Source organism: Rhinolophus sinicus, chromosome 15 (assembly GCF_057876585.1).
Source record: "Rhinolophus sinicus isolate RSI-liver-muscle chromosome 15, RSI-T2T, whole genome shotgun sequence".
Lineage (NCBI taxonomy): Eukaryota > Metazoa > Chordata > Mammalia > Chiroptera > Rhinolophidae > Rhinolophus > Rhinolophus sinicus.
In genome coordinates, this window is record NC_142515.1 from 115,648,530 (window position 1) to 115,663,201 (window position 14,672).

At 39.0% G+C, this 14,672-nt stretch overlaps 1 protein-coding gene across 4 annotated transcripts in view; it reads right to left on the minus strand.

The window, feature by feature from the left end:
• The window catches only part of SMAD1 (SMAD family member 1), a 70,057-nt gene that overhangs the window by 35,620 nt on the left and 19,765 nt on the right, over nucleotides 1–14,672 (minus strand). For all 4 annotated transcript variants that reach the window (XM_088792587.1, XM_088792590.1, XM_088792588.1 and 1 more), the window contains one exon: nucleotides 5,071–5,654. In XM_088792587.1, the coding sequence (XP_088648713.1) occupies nucleotides 5,071–5,470 (400 nt within the window). In that variant the 5' untranslated portion in view covers nucleotides 5,471–5,654. The remainder of the gene's footprint in view (nucleotides 1–5,070; nucleotides 5,655–14,672) is intronic.

Below are 14,672 nucleotides of genomic sequence, written 5' to 3' on the forward strand. Positions count from 1 at the left end.
TCAGTCACCAGTGAAGAGGATTTTAGGTGTATTTTATTTTTAAACAGCCAGGAGCTGTGATACTGAAAATGAAAGCACCTAGAAGATAACTCCAGGGTGTTAAACATCAAAATTGAAATCTCAGAATTTCAAGCTCAGGTTTAAGATGGCCTTTCAAGTTGATTAAGTTCAAAGTACAGAAAGTGATTTTCAAGAACCATGTGACAAACATTAAAAAAAAAAAAAAAAAAAAGCCCAAATGACAGGAAGTGTCCATGAAGGCATTTTAACGGCAGCAGATAGCAACTGAATGGTCTTCTCAGTACCACAGTCAGATAGCTTACTTCACCACTGGCAGCATTTCCTTTGGTGAAGAAAAAGAAAACCTGCATTTAACCCAACCACTAATAAGTAGCCTTGATTCTAAAGGCTACTAAAAATCCAAGTAAATAGTCACCTGTTACATCACCAGTAGGGTCATAGCCTTCAGAAGCTACACAAACTTTCTCTTTTCTGTAACCGTCCACGCACTTGCAGAAAAAGAAATTCTTAACATCATGTACCCAAACATAATATTGTTTGCATCTACAATCATGCCTCAACGACATGGGGATGCATTCTGGGAAAGGCATCGTTAGGCGATTTTGTCGTTTTGTGAACCTCATAGAGCGCACGTACACAGACCTAGAAGGTGCAGCCTCCTGCTCACCCGGCCATATGGTCTGGCCTTCTGCTCCTAGGCTGCAAGCCTGTACAGCACGTTACTGTAAAGAACAGTGTAAGCAACTATAACACAGTTTTAAGTATCTGTGCATCTAAACACATCTAAACACAAAAAAGGTACAGTAAAAATATGGTATAAAAGATAAAGAATGGTCCACCTGTACCGGGCATTTACCGTGAATGGCTTACAGGGCTGGACGCTGCTCTGGGTGAGCCAGTGAGTGAGTGGGGAGTGAGTGAGAAGGCCTCGGACGTGACTGCACACTGCTGTAGCTTTCTAAACACTGTACCCTTAGGCTACACTAAATTTATGAAAATATTTTTTCTTTCTTCATAGATTACTGTAACTATTTTACTTTATAAACTTTTAATGTTTTTAACTTTTCAACTCTTGTAACAACATCTAGCTTAGAACACAAACATTGTACAGATGTACAAAAACATGTTCTTTCTTTATATCTTTATAAGCTTTTTCTATTTTTAATTTTTTTTTGTTTTTTTTACTTTTTAAACTTTGTTATTAAAAATTAAGACACAGACACACACGAGCCCAGGCCTCCACGGGGTCACCGTCAGCATCACTGTCTCCGCTTCCACGTCTTGTCCCATTGGAAGGTGTTCAGGGGCAGGAAAACACAGGGAGCTGGCTGTCTTCTGTGACAAAGGCCTTCTTCTGGAAGACCTGCCTGAGGCTCTTTTCCAGGAGGTGTCACCCTTTTCAGAAATATGTCCATAGTGGTTTGCATGGTTTGTTTCTTTTTTCATCACAGATTTTCTTATAAGCAGATAATGCACCATGAACATTCCTCAGTATGAATGAAAACCTTTCAATGTGGGGGCCCGTGTTTTGAAACTTTTTAAGGAGATTGGTGAGGTCTGCAAATGTTTCTGCTAAATGCTACCCTGTGAATTTTCTTGGGGGTTCTTCTTTTCTTCTCCCGCAGTTTCCTTTTCTCTTGCCCCTTCGTCAGCTGTGCGTTCCTGTTCCAGCTCCCACGACGACTCCTTAGTCAGTTCTTCAGGAACCCCCTCCTGGAGCAATAGTGTCTTCTTCCAGATGCCGTTCACACACTCCTTGGTGATGACACCACCCCAAGTTCAAGCAAGGTGTTTAATGCAAAACCTTGAATATCACAGATGCAGTGATCTTTCCAAAACTGCATCAGTGTCTCCTCAGCTGCAGCAATGGCCTGAGCAAAGGTCCTCCTCAGGCAGGAGGCCTTAAAAGCTGGTACAACTCCTTGATCCATTGGTGGGATCAAAGAGGTGGTGTCTGAGGGACAAACACCACTTTGATATTGGGATGAAGATCCCCAAGCAAAGGTCCAGGAGCCTGAGCAACAAGAAGTGAAATCTTGAAAGGCACATTATTCTCCAAACCGCACTTCTCCATTTCTCTGGCATAGCAATGAGGGCATCCTGGAAGGAGCTGGGTCATCCACGCCTTCTTACGCTCCTGTAGGACCCTGCAGGCGTGTGCTTACTGATATGCTTGAAGGCCCTGGGTTCTCACTGCCAGATCACAAAGGGGTTTAATTTGTAGCCTGCAACACGGCTGAGCATGACTGTTACCCTGTCCTTAACAGCCATGAAACCTGGCCTGGATTTGGCCTCCTTACACACGGAAGTCCTTTCAGGCATCCATTTCCAGAATAGGGAGATTTCATCCATATTGAATATTTCTCTGGCAAGTAACTTCCCCCCGTTATTAGCTTATCTAGAGTTTCCCAAAATTCTTCAGCTGCCTTCACATCAGCACTCACAGTAAATTCAGCATCATAGTCAGGTCCAGTCTTTTTTTCAACATCGCAAACACACTCTTCGCTTTGGCCATGATCTTCCCGGTGCTGACAGACAGACACTTCTGTGTCTGGTCTTCCATCCAGGTCACTGGAAGCCTCTTCATGTCTGACATAGGCCCTTCTCGAAATTTTGTTAGTCTCACTGCCTTCAATGAAGAGCTCCTCTAACAGCTCCTGTCACTTTGTTCTAGCTCAAGATTGTAGCCATGGTGGGATGCGACGTGCCTCCCTGGACGGAAAGCAGAAACTATCACTGATTTTCCACCTTCATAGTCCTTCATCACTTTTCATTTCGTTTTCAGGTCAACCACTCGATGTGGCCCCTTACTGGCAACACTAGCAGTGGGTTCTGTACACGTAGGGGCCATGATGAACAAAACAACACAAGAGTAAATCAAGCACAAGAGAAAAGGACACAATCAAGAGACTCGGCAAACGTGAGACGTATGAGGCTGCTGCTGATCAACACGGCAAAGTAGAAAGAGCACACTCTTAAAATAATGATAGAAAGTGTAGTACAGTAAATGCATACACCAGTAACAGTCTTTTTTATCATTATCAAATATTATGTGCTGTACATGATTGTATGTGCTGTACTTTTATATGACTAGCCGTGCAGTGGGCTTGTTTGCAGCGGCACCACCACAAACACACGAGGGACGCATTGTGTTACGATGTACGATAGCATAGGCCTCACGAAGTGACAGGAATTGTTCAGCACCATGATAATCCGATGGGACCCCTGTCGTATATGTGGTCAGCTGTTGACCGAAACGCCGTTACATGGCACATAACTACATTACCTAGACACTACTTTTTACTCTCCAAAACTCTTAACTCCATTTCAGTGTTTGGATAAAAGACCATGTATCTCTGTGTTGAATTTTTAAAAAAATTAACATCACAGCAGATAGGTAACGAGCAGTAAGAATGTCTATATTAGAATGAGGGGAATTCAGTAAAGTTGTTGGAAAAAAGCAAGTACAGGCCCAGCAAGAGCAAGTGTAACAAAATGTAACTTTAAAAGGGACACAATAAAACGCAAACAGTTATCTATAAATAAATCGAAGAAAAGATGTATAAGAACTTTCTGGAGGAAAATGAAAGAAAAAGACCTAAATAAATTTAGAAAAATATTATGCTCAAGAGCATAAATATGTCAATCTGCCCTCAAATGAAATCACTGAAATTCCAACAAAATCTCTGGAGGATTTTTCACAGAACTCGACAAGGTAATCCTAAAGGATCTGACAGAGAAATCACAAAAGCATAGTGCTAATGAATGAATATAACAAGTTGTAGAAAGATCCTCCAATATCATTATATAATACTTTTAAATATACAAGATAATATTAGATACTGCTGTGAATTCATACACATGTACTAACAGTGTGAGAGTATGCACGGGAACGATAAACATCAAATTCAACCGTCAAGTAATTCAAAATACTAGTTACTGAAGGGAACAGGATCATAGACGCATAAACTGGAGTTTATGTTTTATTTGTAATCTTTTATTTCTTAAAACTGGGTGGTGGATACGAAGATGTGATTAGATTATTCCCTGGTCTTTAAACTTTTTTTACGTGTCTTAAATATTCCATTAAAAAAACCCAGAATGCCTTTGATTTAAGAACCATGTTATTCCATGATCTAACAAATATCAATCCAACAGCTACATCAACAACACCTGAAGTACTTGTTAAATACGGATCACCAGGCTACGCCAGAATCAGAATTTCTGGGAGGGGAGCCATGGGATTCCAACCAACGCACAGCCTCATTTGGGAACTCTTGGTAACCACTAGCTATGAATGACTAATCCATCAGCAAAACTGGTTCCAATCTGAAGATGAGATATTTAAGTGGTTAAGATTGCCTAACCACTTTCCAATTGATGCAAATGTCTAGAATGTGGACTCTGATTTGAGAGCTAACCCGTATGAATTTTCAAGCAGTAATATCCTTTGCCCTACCCGCTCTCCCCCCAAAGGTCATACGAGTACATGGAAAAACTGCTAATATCGTATAAAGTAACAGTATCGAAGGATTCCACAGCAGAACATAATTCCTTTATATCCTCCATAGTGAGAATGTCACAGCAAAACTCCACCAAAGATGATAAAAGGTGCTATTCTCAAGGACACCGTGGTACAAATCCCTGGCAACTGCCCTCAACATGTATATCCCTCAAGTTCGTAGACGGCAACAGCATGCTTCTTTACTTTGCTAATTGTCTTCCCTTGTATTAAAATCATAGCTAAATTTGTCTAGAGAAATGCACAGAACCAATGGGAAACATAAAAAATTAATTTAGAAAGAAAACAATTAACTAAAAGTTCCAAGTACGAGTACCATGATGACAACTGTATCCCCTGCTCCTAGGAAATGCAGTTAACTAGGGAGGATTAAGTTGTTAGGATGCATGACATATTCGAGGGCTGACAAATATATATATTTTCCCTGATATTTAAAAGTCACAACTGAAAACAGGAAGAGGAATTACTGTGTTATTTTAAAGGACACAAATCGGCTAAATGCCCTCAATCACAAGGGCCGCACTTACCAGGGCTTTCCACTCGCTTATAGTGGTAGGGATTGATGCACACCTCCTTTTGCTTGGAACCAAAAGGAAACTCGCAGCATTCCAGTGGTTTTAGTTCATGGTGGCTCTGCAGGTCGGGCCAGCGCCACACGCGGCAGTAAATGACATGAGGCAGTCCCTTCCGGTGGGAAACTTGCAGCCTGCCATCCAGAGAGCGGGGAATGGTGACACAGTTACTGGGCTGCCCCGGGCAGCTCAGGGCCTTCTCCAGTTCCTCCATGGCCCCTTTCTTCTTCTTCAGTTTTTTCACCAAAGCATCAACAGCTTTCTCTGCCCATTTTTCTTCTTCATCGCCCTGTTTCCACCCAAGAAGTCTCTTCACCGCTGGACTTGTGAAGGAAAACAAACTGGTCACATTCATAGTGATGGCACTAGGTACACACTCCTTGAGTGTGGTGAAACGAAGGAGTCTCCAAAATGCGAAATGCCAAGAGAAGACAGTTCCCTTTAATTATATAGAATTCTCTTTAGCTGCTTAGTTTTGAGGTCATGAAAAGTAGAAATTACCATTCCTAGTGTTGCAAAACGTAACCCAAAGTCAGCACCTAGAAAAGACAAAAGGAAAAAAAAAATGTTTAAAATCATTTCTACCACAAAAACCACAATTTCTTAAAGAATGACTATGGCCAGGTCCAATTTTGAGTGCTTTTATGTACTTCAGTATGCTATGGACTGAATTATGGCCTCCCTGAAACTCATGTTGAAACCCTAGCCCCCAATGTCACTATATCTGGAGACGGAGGCTCTAAAGAAGGAGGATAAATGAGGTCATGACAGTGGGGCCATCATCTGATAGGATTGGTGGCTTTCTAAGAGGAAGGGAGAGCCCTCTCTCTCTCTCTCTCCCCATGCACTGAGGAAAGGCCATGTGAGGACACAGAGAGAAGGCAGCCATCTGCAAGACTGGAAGAAAAAACCAGAAACCAAATTGGCTGAAACCTTGATCTTGGACTTCCTAGCCTCCCCAACTGTGACAAATAAATTTCTGTTCTTTAAACCACCCAGTCTATGGTACATTAAGTCCTCGCTTAACCTCGATAGTTTCTGTATCTTTAAGCACACGAGGTATAAGAAAACCAATTTCACCATAGGCTACTCCATACAAACAAGAGTTATGCTCCTATGGCATCACATCAACATTATAACAAAACAACATTGAACAAAATGACATTATTCAAGGACATGTATTTTGCTATGGCAGCCCAAGCAGACTAATAATACACAGTACTTAATCCTTTAAATAATCCTTTCAACTAGGTAATAAAATCACTGCCGTTTCAGACTGAGACACAGATTAAACTGAGACACACTTTAAAAAGTAGCATGTTACTGTTTACATGAGTTCTGAGATAGAAGCAACAGACACCGTAGTGCAAAGAAGTCCAAGTTCTCAACAGATACTGTTTTCTATTTAGATTCATTTATAGGTACTAAAAATATATTTCAAGACACACCTCAATCAACAAAAATTGAAAGCCACAGGAAAAAAATAAAAATACAATAGTTTTAACATCTTTTTTTTTTCTATTAACATCTGTTTTTAGTTTGTTCCTTGAGTATTTCTTGTGCTAAGAGGAAAGGTAGATTATACTTCTACTACATAAATGTAGCAGCATTGGAGGGTATTTATTCCGTGAACAAGCCTGTGCCGATGGGCCACAGGGCAAGTGAGGTTAGGGAATTTATGTCCCACTTTTTTAAATTTGCTTTTTATTGACATGAGAGAAATGAAGCCCATGAACACATACTGTACCAAACTCTTTAGTCAAGTTGTCTCATTTAAAACTTCCAGTTATTCTTCACCAGATGAAAACATGAAAGGTGAGAAAGATTAAAGAGGATGCCTTTACACAAACTCTGGCTAAGATATCCCGGCTTTTAAAAGGAATGAAAAAGCCACCAAGGTCCTCAGGACTAGAGCGGCCAAGATGCTGGAGAGAAGGAAAAAGTAATGAAATGAGCTGAACGTGCTTCACAGTGTTTCTGCCTAAGGCAGTTGCCAAAGCCTATGCTATAAGCAGCACGAGGCCTAGTAGCCAAGCCGAAAAAGAACTAGGCAGAGATTTCAGTGGCCTCACAGTATTGAGGAGACCAAAAAAAAGTTAAGAGTTGAGGGCCTGCTGAGAAGGCAGACCTACCTGGTAAATACACTAGGTTTTCAGTTCAGACCACTAAGCGGGTATGGCCCGGTGTAAGGGCAAAAATAAAATGGAGCCATTTTTATACTGAAACACATCCTAGAATTGGATCAAGGTGATGGGAGAAGAGGAGAAAAAACTTACAGAAGAGACAATATTTTCAGATACTAGCCAAGGCTTTCCCAAAACTGACAATACACCTCTAGCCACAGATTCATGAAAGCCTACAAATTCCAAGAAGGACACATACAAAGAAATCTACAAGTTTTGATGTATCGTATCAAAGAAAAATTACTGAAACCCTATGACAAAATTCTTTGAAGACAGATTATTCTCAAATGTACAGTAAGGCTGACAGCTGACATTTCAACAGAAATGATGGAAACAAGAAGACAGTGAAATATCATGTCAGTGTACCAAATGTCAATAAATAGCTGGTGACTTAGAATTCTATGCTTAGTGGTAAAAACATGCAAAAAATGATTGTGAAATAAGGATGCTTTCCAACAAACAAGATCTGAGAGAACTGGCTTCCAGCAGGAATTCGTCAGGCAGAAGGAAAAAGATCCTAGAAAGCAAGCAACTGCAGGAAAGAATGAGTTCCAGAGGGTAAATAAGGGTAAATCTAAATGAATATTGACTTTACAAAACAATAATAGGAATCTCTTGTGGTGTTTAAAATATACAATTAAAATGCATGATAAAAACAGGGGAAAAGGGTAAATGAAGTTGGTATTCTAAGGTCCCTCCCTGTATTACCCAGGCTGTGATAAAGCATTAAATTATTACTGATATAATTAGTTTTGAAGTACGTCATAATAAAACAACCACTGAAAGAATAATTTAAAAACTATTAAGAGGTAATAGAGGAGTTAAAAAATATGACATGATTTTTTTAAAATATGACTAATACAAAAAATATGAGAAAGGAGAAAAAGGAGCAAATAATGGATGGGACAAATAAAAAACACTATGATTTAGATCTAATCCCTGAAATATCAGCAATTACTTAAATATAAACAGATTAAATATGCAAGTAGAAGGCAGGGGTGGGATGCGGAGTACCACTTAACTATGGTGACTTGCCAGAGACACACATTAAAATAAGAACAAAGAAAGGTTGGGGAAAAAAGGATATAAAAAGATACCCACACATATTCTAGCCAATAAAGCTGGCAAAGCTATCCAATTAGACAAAATAGACTTTAAACTAAGGAGCATCACCAGAGATAAAAAAGAGACATTTCAGGCTGCCCCAGTGGCTCAGGCGGTTAGAGCTCCATGCTCCTAACTCGGAAGGCGGCCAGTTCGATTATTCCCACATGGGCCAGTGGGCTCTCAACCGCAAGTTTGCTGGTTCAACTCCTCGAGTCCCACAAACGATGGTGGGCTCTGCCCCCTGCAACTAAGATTGAACATGGCACCTTGAGCTGAGCTGCCGCTGAGCTGCTGCTGAGCTCCCGGATGGCTCAGTTGGTTGGAGCGCGGGCTCTCAACCACAAGGTTGCCGGTTCAACTTCCACAAGGGATGGTGGGCTGCGCCCCCTGCAACTAGAAATAGCAACTAGACCTGGAGCTGAGCTGTGCCCTCCACAACTAAGACTGAAAGGACAACAACTTGACTTGGAAAAAAGGCCTGGAAGTACACACTATTCCCCAATAAAGTCCTGTTCCCCTGCCCCAATTAAAAAAAAATAGATTTCAAATAATAATAAAATCGGTATGAAAATCTCAAAACCAGAAGAAGACATGGTTTTAGAACAAAATTTTTAAAAAAAGGACATTTCATTTAAGAGTTGATCCACCATGACTAGATCACAGTCACACCATGAATATATCAAATTTTCAGCATGTAATTAGTCTCAAAATACATAAAGCAGAAACTGACAGAATTAAAATGACAGACACAAACCCACAAGTTAGTAAGTACCATACTAACAGATACACAAAAATCAATAGATATAGAAGATTAACAACGTTTAAAAACTTGATCCAACTCATGTACAAAGACCACTGAACCCAACAACAGTGAATGCATATGCGTAATACTTTCAAATACACACGGAATACTTACCCAAATTGACCATATAATGAACCATAAAGCAAATCTCTACACATATCAAACCCGTACGAAATGTCCTTTGATCACAGCATAACTAAGAAGTTAATAACAAAAATTTTGTTATTGAAAATAATTATACTTTTCAATAACTCACGGGTCAAAGAAGAAAACGACTACAAGAACAACAACAAAAAAGGAAAAGTAAATTAAACCCAAAGAAAGTAGAGGGAAATGAGAGCAGAAAAAAGCATAACAGAGAACACCTATAAAATCAAAGTTGGTTCTCTGAAAATACTGATAACCTGGGGTAAATGTCTAGGAAAACTAATCAGTGAAAGAGAAGGTACAGATTACCAATCACAGGAATAAAAGGGGAAAATCATTACTGATCCTCAGAAATTGAAAAGCTAAAGACACTGAACAGCTGTCACAGTGAATTGTGCATGTACACAGTACCACGCGGCCGTCCACACGTCCGTCTCCTCACAATAGGAAAACGATGGGGGAATTAATTCAATCTTACTGTCTTCCTGTCTTTAGAGCCCCAGACTGTACCTCGACAGAGCAGATTCTCAATGAATGTTTAATGAATGATTTAGCTCCCTGAAGAAATTAGAAGGCCAAGTGTGGGGCTTCAACTTTATTCAATAAAATATGAATGAATATCACTAAATGTAAGTATTCCATAAGCTGTAGGGAATCAGTTGTTTCTTTTTTTTAAAATAAAGAATTTTATCCAAATTTACCAGTTTTTTGAAACTGGTATTATTTTTAGTTAACAGAAAACAAAACTATGCTATTATCAAAAGTCACACTTGGCCAGAGTGTTACCTATTGAAATGATCATTTACTAAAGGTTAGTTTTGCAAAAGAACGAGAAAGACATCTAGTCCTTCGTCACCACTGATGAAGGGAATATATTTATTATTATCCTGGATATCTTGTTCTTCTATTCCAAAGACTGCTTTTTATATTTTTGCCAATGACTTTCAAATAGAGGGGGTGTGTTTGTATCAAAATCACTTGGGGCTATTTCAAATTCTATCACGGATAGGTTTGTTATATAAGGTACGTGTCTTGAGAGTGTGGGGAGGATTAAGAGCCACCCTTTCAGACCTTTGTTTTAACTATTCAAATTGACATTCATTCAACACAACTGCACTGAGCGCCTGCTAAGTACCTGGCGCTGGGCTGTACACGAGGACACAGGCAAAGATGGCTACCCCCAACCCCGAAGGAGCTCACAATCCAAGGCAAGAGCCAGTGTGGAAACAACTAAGTCTGCTGGGGCGGACTGGTTTCCTGGCATGACAACACCAGAGGTTTGCGGGGAGAAGGCGTAGGCTGTCTGAGAGCCTCAGCCAGGAGAGCGTGACTGTCCCAAGGTCAGCCAGGAGCACAGGACTAGGAGAACAGGAGGCCCATGGACGGTGCATTTGCCCACCATGAACGAACTACAATCCTGTGTGACAAGCGCTTGAAAACAGGTATAAACAGTAACATATAAAAGCAGAAAAAGAGAGAACCAATAATTTCAGGGATTTCAGGAAGTTTTTCCGAGGAAATATCAAACAGGTCTTCAAGGATGAGCAGAATTCTGTGAAACAATAGAGCTAACATTTTGAGTGATCATTGCATGACAGACAATGTCCCAGGTACTTTCCATCTATTAACTAGTTTAATCTTTGCAACAAACCCTCCAAAGTCAACACTGCCATATGCTTCATTTTATAGGTAAGGAAAGTGCAATATAGAAAAGTTTAATAACTTGCCCAAAGTTTACGTACACGGCTATCTGGCAGAGCCAGGGTTTGAACTCCTGATATTGGGCTCTAGAGCCTCAATTTGTTAACCACTTTTCTAAATTGCCAGTCCTAACAGACACATGACAGAAATGCCAAGGTTCAAGGTGGTTGGAGGCAATCCAGGCTGATAGCAAGGGCAAGGGCCAGGCTGTGAAGGGCCTGGGATACATCTTATCCCGCAGACAAGTGGAAGGTTTCAAATCAGAGCATTGCCATGATGAGATACATGTTTTAGAAAGACAGCTACGATGATATCCTCAATACAGGAAGTATTCTCCATACAGAAAACAAAAATCTAAAACAAAACAAAACAGAAAAACTACCACCTCCAAACACCGCAGGGGCCAGTCAGGAGGTGAACATCTTGATGCCACTCACAAAAATTAAAGTGACAAGATCACAAACTTTTGCATAGGAATGTGCATCGATGAAACAAAATGCAGGCTGATCACTAATTTTTGCCTTATTGAGTTAAGCTTTTTTTTTTTTTAAATACGCAAGTCAAATAAGTCATCTACCTCCCATTAGGAATCCAAATGAGTCCATGATACTATGGCCTTGGCAAAACAACTCCTTTTTTTCTCTGTCCCTTTTTTGTACTTCCTGCTTTAGTTTATGTCAAAAGTTAAGTGCCCTTATCAGTTTAAAGTGCAAAATAAAAACATGAGTCAGCAAACAGAGATTTCCTTCCCTCTTCTCCAAATACAAACATTTAACGCTGACCCAAAAAAAAAAAAAAAAAAAAAGCATTCATCCAGGAAAGAAACCCCCAGAAGCCTTAAAAAAAAAAAAACTTACTCTAAGTAAATATTCTGAACCAGAAAAGGTAAAAAGTTTTCATACAAGATTTTCATCAGAGCATTATTTACTAAAAGAGAAAAAAAATCTAATAATTAGGAAATAGTTACATAAGCTTAGAACAATTCACTTTAAACATTATGTTCATGAAAACTATGTAATAACTTGGGAAAAAACCTTAAGCAGAACATAAAACAGTATAGCATAAACAATTATGTAAATATACTAAAATATTAATAGTGGCTGAGTTTGGAAGGTTTGTCATACCTCTCTCCTACTTTTCTAAACCTTTCAAACACTCTTTAATGAAAAATTGTAACTTCCAATTTTTAAAAAAAGCCTCTATATGTAATTTAATAATTACCCAAAAAAATCAATTTCATAAGCTCAAGCCACACACGAACTCTACTTATACATCAGATTGGACTTGGAGTGTGATCTGATTTCAGAAGTAATAAAAACACAGTTTAAAATAGGGTTCTGAATTCAGAACCCTTTCCTATGGAGTCTTGCCCCTAAGAAGGGTTTCTATAGCACTGCCAGAAGTCAAATGAGAAAAATACTCTTATAATGCTCCTTTTGACTTGGATATTTAATTTTGCAACTTATGTGATATTCCTTAATGTTAAAAGTAAAGCAAAAAAAAAAAAATTTAAATACCTTTAACAGCTATGTAACTTGCTTTATATTTAAAGGCAAGCTAATTAGCCAACTGCACAATAGGTATTTTCTTCATCTTGGCCTCATCTAGTAAAGAAACATGTAATTATCCAACTGTGGGAATATCAACAAAATATACTCTCTGCCGTTCAACCTTTCAGATCCCAGTATCCCACAGAAAGTTTTAAAAGAAAATTATTCTAATGTGTATCTGAAGATACATTTAAAAAGGCAGGGGGAGGATAGCCGCGAAGTGTTACAAATGTAGTACCTTTAATAAAAGAATGAGGGGGAGAGACAGGTTAATGACCAACGGCCTCTGTAGCTTCAGACTAGTGCCATTTTATAATTCTTGCACTGGCATGGAATTCAGTGAGCTAGACAAAATAAACGATCCCATTAAATATTGACAAAATAATTAGATCATTCAATAAAATAAACATAAAATATAGGCTCCAAAAAGTGACTGGGGGGAAAAAGACTCCTAGTACCTTAAAATAAGGAACTGACAGAGATAAATGGTCTATTTTCAGTGAAGCAAGCAACTCATTTTTTTAATTCACTTCTTGTTCTTTGGTTCATTATTCTATCTTAACTCTAATGGTAAAACATCAAAGCATAAAAGATCAAAAGAATGAAGGAACTAAAATCACAGGGTATTGATTAACTGCACTTTGAAACTGTTTACCAGTTGGATAAGCTATTTAAGAAACAAGACTTTATAAAAATTATTTTTCTATAAAAATGTTTGATCCTTTTTTGGGGAAACAAGTATTTCCAAGTAAGTAAATAAACTAACTTTGTGCGTATTTCCTGACTTAAACCACTAGCTTTCTTCTTAAACAGATGATCCTGTGAATAAACAGAAAAAGACTTGAGCTTCCAAAGACGAGCTACGGTGGGGCTTCAGAGAAATTGTAAGCAAACTGTTATGATTTTTGTAGTTCAGTAGTTTTTAGATCTATAACACATCAGCATACAGAATGCTATGGAGATGTAAAAGACCTCAGAGATGTGTTCTACAAAGTGATCAGTGGCAATATTAATCAATATTATGGAAAGGTATGTGTCATCTATCCTAACACCCAATGTTAGATAGGCCTGATGAGAAATCTTGCTTCCCCTGAGACGCTTAGCTCAAGTAAAAAGTCAAAAAGGGTCAAAAAGTGAACATGCCAGGGGCTCCATCTTGTAATATAATTTTTCATTACTCCAAAATGGACTATTTTTTTTTAACCTACTTGATTTCATTTAGGTACCCAAGTCAACTGTATACTCCTACTATGAAAATGAATAAAGAAAAACCTCATTCAAAATGGAGTCATGAAGGGAGGGCTCTCACATACATACCACAAATCTAGCTTATTTTACGTACCCCAGCAGGAAAGAGCTTACTTTACATAGCCTCCTGCAGGAAGAGGCAGATTTTCTCCTTGCCCAGCAACAACTCAACCAATGAGAGGCTGCCACAATCCCAAATTCTTGCTAAAGACCTTTAGTTCAAAACCTGCCCTCCCAACTTCCTCCCTTCGTCTAAAAAAACATGTTCCTCTCTCTTCTCCGGAATGGTGTGCTTGTCCCAAATTGCTTTTCCTGAGTAAATTCATTTGCTGCTTCATAACCTTTGTTGTTTAATTTTTAAGGTTGACACTACCAAAGGCAGAATTGTCAAGAAAGATCATGATTCCCAAGGAAGATGAAACCAAGATGCCCTAAAAATTCCTAACACTCATAAAAACCATAGAATCACAGAAGACTAAACACTACAGATTAGGGTTAAAAATGCTTAAAAAGATGAAGGCTACAAAGGAGAATGTTTGAGATTCAATACCAGTAAATATTTTAAAACATAAAGAGCAAGCCATCATTAAGCCAAGAATTGCAATTATTGGTAAGGGTAAGGTAGAGAATTCACAAAATGGGGGAGGGGGGAGAGCAGGGGGGAGTCATAACCATGTCCATTAGACTTAAATAAATTAAGACTACAGAATTAATCAAAAGTCCTCAAGAATTGGGAACTTCCAAACTTTTGATAAACAAACCTGAATACCTATCACTCGCAAGTGGAACAGCAGGCAATCCGGTTGCCCGCATAGCAGG